Source organism: Zingiber officinale, chromosome 9A (genome assembly GCF_018446385.1).
Source record: "Zingiber officinale cultivar Zhangliang chromosome 9A, Zo_v1.1, whole genome shotgun sequence".
NCBI lineage: Eukaryota > Viridiplantae > Streptophyta > Magnoliopsida > Zingiberales > Zingiberaceae > Zingiber > Zingiber officinale.
In genome coordinates, this window is record NC_056002.1 from 34,619,145 (window position 1) to 34,629,861 (window position 10,717).

General features: G+C 34.2%; 2 protein-coding genes across 2 annotated transcripts; both read left to right on the plus strand.

Moving 5' to 3' along the window:
* Positions 1–2,201: 2,201 nt before the first annotated feature.
* LOC122021696 (50S ribosomal protein L25-like) lies at positions 2,202–5,529 on the plus strand. The gene is made up of 3 exons (XM_042579852.1): positions 2,202–2,599; positions 2,694–2,823; positions 5,090–5,529. Exons 1-3 carry the CDS (start codon positions 2,243–2,245, stop codon positions 5,296–5,298), a joined length of 696 nt encoding a protein of 231 aa, XP_042435786.1. The 5' UTR covers positions 2,202–2,242; the 3' UTR covers positions 5,299–5,529.
* Positions 5,530–8,310: 2,781 nt separating this feature from the next.
* On the plus strand, positions 8,311–10,213 carry LOC122019141 (transcription factor bHLH62-like). The gene is made up of 6 exons (XM_042576640.1): positions 8,311–8,832; positions 8,916–9,080; positions 9,151–9,216; positions 9,301–9,366; positions 9,893–9,955; positions 10,088–10,213. The coding sequence occupies exons 1-6, from the start codon at positions 8,311–8,313 to the stop codon at positions 10,211–10,213; spliced, it is 1,008 nt and encodes a 335-aa protein (XP_042432574.1).
* Positions 10,214–10,717: the final 504 nt, after the last annotated feature.

Below are 10,717 nucleotides of genomic sequence, written 5' to 3' on the forward strand. Positions count from 1 at the left end.
AACAAGAAACTAAGTTAAGATGATAAACCCTTGGGACACCCCCTTTATATAGGAATCCAATTCATTATCAACTTATAGATAATAACAGATCGGATTAAAGGGTTATACACATTAAACTCGCATCTAATAATCTGAAATCTAATAACCTTAAGTTAGATCACTTGATGGGTTTCAGTATCACAAGTTTCTTAAATTTAAGCTCACCTTAAGAGAAATTAAATCCAACATTTCTTACATACTATCTGAACAATTTGCTAGAACTTATCGAAAAATTCAATGTTTTTCCTCTTCCATCTGTGATTGTGTTTCCTCATTGCTATCTTTCTGATAGACCACCTTATTGTTCTACTTTCCAACTAGCAGATTTTGTTTTCATGCTAACTGCATAATCTTATCGTTCTACTTTAATTAGTTTTAGACATAGAAACTCAGAAATATAGTCACGTTTTGCAAAAAGTCCATCTGATTTCATCGTAAACTATAGAACTTCTTCAGTGGTCAAGAATTCAAAAAGGCATAAATGGAATGTAATGGCTTGTTGGTGTCTGAATAACTTCTTCAGAGATGGTTGTAAGGGATGACGATCGGTTCTAATTGTTTAACAAGATTCTTCAGTTGTCTCTGGAAATTATTTTTGCTTCGAGAATAGATGGATTGAATGTTAAGTTAGAAATTGGAAGGTGTCTATAGTTCTAGGTTAGCTAGCTAGCTTGTTTCACATACTTGTATCAATACTTGAACTTTGCTTTGTAATTGAAACATGTGGTTGTATCCAGGAACAGATCCCAAAATTTGAAATGGACTGGGAATTGGTTGAGTTTTCCAAGGACATGGAAGAGGTCCGAGTTCACTTTGTGCAATCAAGTTACCATTTCATTTTTTTATAGTTTACTGAATTTTAAATTTTAATTAAATGATTTTTTTATTATTTATGAAATTGTTAAGTTAATTTACTAATAGTAATTTATAATTCCTAGATATTGAAAATTTGGGGGTCATTTTAAAATGTATGATGGCTGACATTGTTAGAAAGTGTGTTGTTGAGCATCTCACGAGAGATCTTAATCTACAGTTGCTTGCCTTCGGTGTTGATGTAAGGGTATGCTGATGTGGATGACACATCAATCTCGTTGTGGCAGCCATGACCGATAATGATCATATTGACGACTACATCTCCGAGGGTGAGGGCCTGACCACAAGTGACAACAGTGAAAGAGCATGGGGATGAATAAACAAGGCAGAGGAGGGAGGCAATATTGTCGGGGGAGGATGAGCGGAGGACGACGACGAGAGGAGTGGGGGGGGTGCGAGTGAGATAGAGAATTGGACCACGATCTCGGAGTCAAAGATAAGGAGGGTAAAGACAAGGGCTACCGTCCATGGCCAGAGTTGTGTAGTAGATAATGAAATATTAAGCATGCATGTTATAAGTTTAGTCTGAGTGGATAGGAAAAAGAAAACAAACCACATTTATAATTATAATAAAAAAAATAATTAAACAAATATATAGTTGAATTAAAAATAAAATTATAAGATGAAAAAATGGATTTGTCAAAATACCGAGAATGCAGAGATACAATAAATTTATGAACCATGTCTCTATCTTACATGTAAATTAATTTTTTTTTGAATTAATAAAAAAAATTGAAAACAATGCAACATATGCAAAGATTTTTTTTCCTTCTTTTGACTATGATATTTACTTTGATAGTTGAGAATTATTAATTTTTGGTTTATTTTCTTCTTTACTTGGTACATACATGGAGCCACTCAAGCTAGACTACAACCCAAAATAGCCCTTGACTGACTCATCTCTAGTTGTATCATCTATTATCACAACCCTAGTTTATGAATTCCATAACTTTAAACATCATAGAAAAGACAACAAAATGCTACCAAACATCAACTTCTCATTTGCCTCTTTCTCTCATGATATGTTCATCTATTAATTTTTTCAATTGATACCAGACATTTAGCTTACGACTAATCTAGTCGGATATGTTCATCTCCCATAAAACTACCTATAGAATTTTATTATTTTTATATATGTTATAAAAGAGGGATGCTCTTTTGAGGAGATAACAATAACAATGGGCTAAATGTACACTATTTAAAGCTAATTTAGGCCCACTCACTTAAATCGTTATTTGGGCCCAATTAAAAGCCCATGTGTTATGATTTGTTCGGGCCAACAGCTAAAGGCCTCCAGTCACCTCTCCGCAAAGAGGCGGCCGAAGGAGAGATGGCGCGGTGGCGGAGAGCCGGAGCAGGGTTTCTCCAGGCGGCGTCAACGCCGCTGTGGCAGGGGGATGCTACCCACGAATACCACCTAACGATCCAGGCCGTCCTGAGGGAGTATACCGGGAGCCGTTACGCCGCCAAGCAGCGAGCCGCCGGCCTGATTCCCGCGGCGGTCCTCACCCGGCGCCACGGCAGTGACGACATCTCTAACACTCAGCTCCTCACCACCGACGAAAATCAAATCCGTGAGATTCTCGATCGGTCACCCTTCTTTTGCTCCACTCCCATCAAGCTCCAAGTCCGCGCCAGACCTGACTCCACCGTTGTCCTTCGATCCGGCACTGTTCTACCTATCCAGGCACGGACTCAAAAACTCTAGAATCCTATTTAGGGCCTCTTTGTTCTCTGCTTTTCATTTTTAGGTTGAGATCCTGGTTGGTGTTGAATTGTAGGTCCATAAGAGCCAGGAGACGGGGCAAATAATGAACTTGATGTTTGAATGGGCGGATGAAGGCTCGGTGTTGAAGGTTGACGTGCCTGTTATCTTCAAGGGAGAGGATGCCTGCCCTGGATTGAAAAAAGGTTTGAGCTTTCTCTGGTAATTCTAGGTCTTCTCAGGCCATTTTTCTGCGCTTAGTTGTTTTTTACTTGACATTTCTTGATGGATCTGTTAGGAACAGTAACTGCAGCCACCACTGATTTATCGTTAGGTTTCATTTAAAACATATAAATTGTTATAAAATTTCTCCCCAATTAGATATGTCCAAATAATGTAATTGTTATTCATGCTCAAAGTTTGGAAACATCGTAATTGTTATAACAACATCATAATTGTTAATTATGCACAAAGTTTGGAAACATTTTCGCTAGTTGGGGTTTAACTTGTAGTGGCTAGACCACTATGAGTATACTTTCCTTTAAAGTAAACACTATTTCCTTGCTGATCTGTTAATGATTTGAGAACAAGATTGTATGAATCTGAAATGTTGTTTATGATTGAGGATTCGGTCACAAAACAATAAAACGATAACTAACTCAGACAGTATAGGTGTTTCAGCTCAAGATCAATTAACTTGACAAGATCAAGACTGAAGTAAATACAGTTAGCATGAACGAAGAGCAATAAAGGTTATTTTGAGCTTGTTCTAGCTTTTCCTGGATCTGTTCTCATTAATTGTCTCATGAAAAAGATATGTGGTTTGAATCATAGTTGTCAAAAACTGCTATTCCGTATCAGAATCAGGTTGTCCGAAAAATGCAAGTATTGACCTTATAGGATTGTTAGGACTGATGGAATCTGAATCATTGGGAAAATAAAAAAGTGAAAAATTAAATAATTTAACATAAAAAGATGATAAATGATGTTCAATCATATTAAAAATGCATATCAGGTAACATAATAACACAATATAATAATAAAATTGATTAATTAGATTAGATATATTATTAATAATTTCATGCTATTGTTATTATTAGTTGAACCATATCATATTACTAATGCCATTATATTATTAAATCCAACATATATGTTTTAGATTATTTGTGGATATTAAGTCATACTTATCAATATAGAATCAATAGTAACCATCATCCCATTTATTAATATAAGGTTATTAAATAATATTAGATAATACCATATTAGGGTGATGAAGTGAGGGATTCAAGCTAGAATTCACAAGAGCAACAAAGATATCTTCTTCTCTTGCATCCCTTTTCTGGTAATCAATTTAAGATTGGGAAAGAGTTGGCTAAGAATGGTTAAGCTTATCAAAGACCAATTTAGTCTGACAATCTATTTCATCATTCTCATTCATGATTTTATGTGCTTTCAATCAATTTAATTTACTTTTTCATGGAGTTAATCTTTTTAAGGTAACTTCTTTGAATCTCTGCTTCCTCAATACTTTACCATCAATCTATATGAGATAAATGGATTGGATTTTGCCTATACTGATCCGACTCGGGCAATCTATATCTGGTATCAACTGATTTTGGCAACTATGGCGTGGATATTGATTCATGAAGCTAATGGATACTGACTTGAACATTTAACGCTAGTTAATGATTACTTGTTGATTGATTCGAACCTATATACAATTTGTAAGGTTAAGATCCAAAGATCCTACCATTGTGATAAGAGTTATTAGGTTAATAGGATCAGTAATATAGTGCATTTAGTTTCACAATGGTATTTTATCGTAAAATTTTGTCATGAGTCCTATACAAGATGTTAAAAGGTGTATATAGGTGGCATTTGATTAACACACATGCATTATGTAAGGACATAAGCAATGTATTATCATAAATACTTAAAAAAAAATACATCAAGAAAAAAATTTAATATACACATAATAAAATATATTTATTGACACATTCAATTCAAACTCTCAATCATATAATGCAACAATTTAAAATTGATCCAAATAACAATTTTTAAACTATCCTTAGAAACTGCATATTCCATTTAACCTTCTATATTGTATACATACTTTATAGTTAGACATTGATTTTCAAAAGAAATCATAGGCAGGAAATGAGCCTGTGTTACAACTAAAAGAATTTAGTTCTTGCAATCAAGGATCATCTCTAACATTTTATGAATTCGAATGCACATCAGAGAAGGTGCTATGACAACTTGCTCTTTGAATAGGTTATCACATTTACCCTTTCTAGTGGTATATGCTGAGCATTTAAATGTGTAGTTGAACCACAGTTATACAATTGAACCACATAACTAACTAGAGTGATGACTGTAATCTAAGAGTCAGTCTGTTTCATATAGCTGTGCTTTCTTTTTTCTAAGCTACTTGGCTACCGATCCCTAACATTTCATTCAGTATTTTTGTAGGTGGTTATCTTCATAAGATAATAGTCAGCCTACCGTACCTCTGTCCTTCGGAACACATTCCTCAAAAAATCGAGGTGAACCTAACACATCTGGACATTGGAGATGTAGTTCTAGTGCGCGACATTGCAGTCCATCCTTCGCTGAAGCTGCTGAGTGAAATCAACGACAAGCCAATCTGTAAGATCATAGCAACGAAACCGGATGAGTGAAAAACTAAGATTGGAAGAAAGGATTCTGAAATGGCAGCAGATGGAGAAGCCTAAAGAATGATACATGTTTGCCTACATATCTGTGATCTATTCATTCTCAGTTCGAGAACTTGTAATCTACTATCGAAGGGTCCCCAAGGTTAGTGTGGTGGAAGAAATGAAATCTTCCTGTTTCTTGTGTTATAATTATTTTTTATCATCAATAATAAACTTAGGTGACGTTTGGTTAAATAGCTGAAATGACTATGGATATGAGTTTGATAGTAAAGTGAAATGAAATTAGGAATAAGAATGAAACCCACCTAGTTATATGGATTTGATTGATTCTCATAAATCTAGAAATCATTCCTAAATTTATAATCCAGATATTATCTTTTACTATCATTCTATTCCCTCTTTTCTAAATCCACCAACCAAATATCCCCTTAATTTTTGTAGTTGATCATTGAATCTTCTGTTTTTTCAATCATATTTTCTGTAGATTTATTCAGTTATTCTAACAATTGTGGAATAACTCATAATGCATTGAACCTGAGTTCCATTTATTTTATGGTTATTGGATCAAGGGTCAGAAACAACTTTATTAATACTCAATAAAAAATTAGAGGTTGAGTAATGAATTTTTTTAATGCTTCTCTAAAAGAGTAGCAATAAGAATACTATACTACTTGGGGTTTGATATGGTGTCGGATCACGTGTCCAACTCCCGTGTCCTACTGGGCGTGTGGGTATCCGGAAGTGATTTACTGGGCGTGTGGGGCATCCGGAAATGATTCGAGCGCCAAGATGTATGTGAGAGTCACGGATTAAGTCACAAACAGAACTCAGACATTAAATCAGCCCTCACTATGCTTGCTATCCAACTTCTCATAATTTTTTTTTAGATTAATTATTGTCCTAGTATCTTATCTAATTTACCATTAGTTACCATTAGTGATGGATGAAGCTCCTAATTGAACTAAATAAAAATATCTATAATTTAATATGAAAATGATGATCACAGCTAATAATATGAATAGGTTCAACTTGCCTCTAAAATTCAAACGGTTTTTAATTAAAAATTTATAATTACCAAGTGACTTGAATCTAGTTCAATCAATTGCAAAAATATAATATAAGAATTAAAGAAAAATTACATGATATATTGAAATATGCTTAACTCCACTTAAATAATAAAGTCAATTTGATAATCTTCAAATATTAATCAATAGAGACACCACATATTTTGTTGTTTTTTTTCTATAAATTTTTCTAGTCTAATTGAAAGGTCAATCCAATTATAAATTCTCTGTATTAATTAATTATATGTCTCAATCTTCCAATTCTTGTGGCTTTAATTGTATGCATCTAATTAAAAAATTAATGTCTTCTATTCTTGCCATCATAAATAAGTAGCCAATAATTTTAATTAAAAAATAAATAAAACCAAATTAAGTCAACGGACTTTTTAATGCATTGTGTCCTATATCAAATTAAGTATGTTACTATTGTTATTATTTTTTAAATTATAGATTCAACAAATTTACTAAATCAATTTCAAAATAATTAAACAATTCAGGCTAAAGCTCGATCAACTCAAAAATGTGTGTTTTTTTCAATGTTTGTTTACATGAGAGGAGAGGATTGGAGTAAAGCATAAATACAAAATAGGAGAATGAGTAAAGTTTTATTTCACCCTCTTAAATTCACAGGTCTTAACTGTAGCGCATTGTGAAATTAATTTCTTTAAATAGAAAGACAACTTTAGAATATTAATTGTAAAATGATGGGTCATTTGTATTTTTAAATTTATCCTTATGATTGTCATCTTTTTCTAAAAAAAAATGATTTTTCCCTCAAAATTTTGGTGTAGTAATTAGGCACTCCCATAATTAGCGGGATATTTATTATTCGAATTTCAACTATGACACACTGTAAGATATTTTTCTCAAATGAAATGACAAACCTAAGAAGTTGACTGCTCTGAACAAATAATCATGAGTACTTCCCAATTTACGTAGTGGACGGAATGTCTCAAAATTAATCATCTCGCGAGAACTAGATATCCAATTATATATAAAAAATAAATTATTTTTAACCCTCCGACATGGTACAACAAAAACATTAGCAGACTCGCAATGTATTCAGCAGACTCACAATATCTACAACATTGCTAGAGAAAGATGCCTAATTTAGTAGATTTTCTCATTCCACTCCAGCTCACTTTCACCTCTCCTTATTCCCTTCTTTCCTATCTACTCCCTTCCATCTAACTAAAGCCTTTTTATCTAGCAAAAATAGACATTCAATTCTTGAATTCCAAGGCTAGAAAAACCATAAACTAATACTTTCATTAAATCAAGGACTAAGTAAACACTAAGTACATGTAAACAAATTCTATCAAATGCTACCAAACAAGATGACAAAAAAAAAAAAAAATCAAGACAAAACTACCATAAATTATTTATAATAAAGATTGACTTCCACACCAGTCATAAAATACAATATCCTCTTATTTTTTAAAAAAAGAATAATAAAAGAAAGTTTAATACTATGTTCCACACTCCAACAAAAAAGCATACAAAGGAGTTCATAGTTGATTTCTTTTTTCCATAGAACAATATACTGAAGAATCAGAAAGAACTCATTCTCTTGACAAAGACTTCACACGCTTCTTGGAAAATCTCTAAGATCATGCTTCCCTCTTTCTCCTCTACTGCCTTTATTTTAATCAAATTATACACCTACTTCATTCTTCCATTTCCATGCAAAACTCATGATAAACTTCCACACCAATCATTTGCATCCTCAGTCATTGTCAGCACCTCCCACATGTTTACATAATCAAATTTTTGTACCCAAATTATCAACAAAGTCAATGGATGCGTTTGTCAAACCGCAAATAATTAAGAGTGCTTAATATGGTCAACTCCATCTCACTTGCACATGCTCTCCTCCTGCTTTGTATAAGAACCCCCATCCCCGCAACACATTGCAGCACACTCCATCTCTCCATTTGAGTGAGTCGAAGAAATGGAAGGCTCCTTGGAAGAGGGCTATGAAATAATGGCACACTTCATGGAGCAAGGTTTCGATGATCCAAGCTTTAAGGTCCCAGTTTGGTCTTCTGCTACTGCTGATTCATCTTCTTCTTATTGCTATTATTACCCATCAGAAGTCGAAAACTTTGATTCTTATGGAGGATTCTGTACTCCACATTTTGGGCATGGTGATGGTTTTTATCTGAATGAATCAGATTTAATTCCACAAAATTCAGAGCCAGCAATTTGTGTCACTGCAATTGGAGATTTGGCCCGTTTCAGTGAGGATGCAAGCAGAGACGACATTGGACAGCCTGTTCCTCCTCCTCAGGATCCAGCAGTTTGTGTCACTGCAATTGGAGATTTGGCTCATTTCAGTGAGGATGCAAGCAGCGGCGACATTGGACAGCCTGTTCCTCCTCAGGATCCAATTCTGCAGATTAAGAGAAAGCGTAGAGATTCAAAAGACGATGTCTCCTCCAAAACCTCAAGGAAGGCTGAGGTTTCATGGAATGTAAGTATGAAAAGCCTAAGCTGTAAGGAGAAAGCTCAATTTACACTCACGAATCTATTTAGACGAGTTAGATTGAAATGCAGGCTGAAAAGAGTGCACCTTTGAAGAAAGGCCAGAAGAGGACTCGGACTTGTGACAAAGAAGACAACAATGTGAACAAGACCTGCAGCTACAGCTCTGAAGTTGTCGATGGAAGACAGGTAGCAGAACAAGCGCCATCAACTAATCCACAAAGTCTATATGCGAAGGTAAATTTTATGGCATGAAAAACCAAAATTATAGAAGAATAATATGCTAACTATTGTTTCTTTAATACAGAAAAGAAGGGAAAGAATCAACACGAGACTGAAAATTTTGCAGAATCTGGTTCCTAACGGAACTAAAGTAAGTTTCAGACGTATGTTTTCAAACAACGTAAGAAAATGTAAACTACTGTAATTTGGTAAACTGATTAGCGAAATCAAACAGGTTGACATAAGCACAATGCTGGAGGAAGCTGTCCACTATGTAAAGTTCTTGCAGCTACAAATCAAGGTAAATAGAACCACAAAATTCAAATTATGTTAAATATGAACTGAATACAGCAAACTAATGTAGAAATTAAAACTTAAGTTTGTAAAAGCGCTTGAACTGAGTCTGTTCTTTCCTCTAAATATGCTAAGTGCAGCTCTTGAGCTCGGATGAACTATGGATGTATGCTCCAATCGCTTACAATGGAGTCAACATAGGACTTGACCTAAAGACCATTCCGCAACAGGAAGAGAAGTAGGAAGCTAGAAGAATGCTCTGAGATTATATAAGCTAACACTTGCAGACACTGGTTCTTTTCCTGAGTAATACAAGGCCACTAAACAATAGTAAAATTGTGAGAATATTTAGTTGTTTAACTCTTCTTTTCATAAAATCCTGATTTTAGTATGGGAAGGAATTAATTCATCCACCATCCGGTTTGTATTAACTTTCAAATGGGGGTGAAATATTAATCTATAGAGTAAAGAAATGTAAATGCTTGCCTTTTTAAATTGGTTAAACACTATTTGAGTTTTGATGTGTTGCTCAGAATTGTTCAGTGAGAATTGCAGAGTTAGACCGACAGTTGGAAGAGTGGAATGATGTTACTAGTGTTAGTTTCTTGATATTTTTTTGTATAAAAGGATAATTTTTCTACAATCAGAAAAGGAATGTGATAAAAGATTTTGTAGAACACTGAAATCAAAATCTACAGAGTAAACATCTCCAGTTTTTGGACTTGTAGCACGACCCAGAAGAAAAGAAGACTTCATACCTCTCTCAGCAGATTCAAGAGGAGACTGTTGCGGGATCCCATGCTCCCTCCGCCCTGACGACGAGGCCGAGGAGCACCAAAGCCGGATCTCAATGAGGCGAGGCGGAAGTCCACGGATCGGACCTTGTACGGTAAGAGAAGAATTCTGAGAGAGAAAGATGGTTAGGGCTTGTAAATGGGCCGTACTTTGACAGCCCAGATGCTGCCCATGATATGAATAAATATAATATAATATATACTATTTTAAATCATTTTAAAATAATTTTAATCGACCAAATTTAATAATGAATATTTTTTATATAAAAGTATTTTATATATAGTATGTTTGACCTAGCCAATTAATAAAATATTTTATATATATATATATATATATATATATATATATATATATATATATATATATATATTTTTTTTTTTTTTATGGAGCGTACTTTTGATTTCTATGACTAGGGATGTAAACGAGTCGAGCCGAACTTTGGGGTGTTTAAATTTGTTTGATAAGATAATCGAGTCGAGCCAAGCCTAGCTTAAAATGAACCAAGCTTTTAAAATGAGTATTCGAGCTTGACTTGGTTTATTTTTTATGAGCTTGAGCTTGGT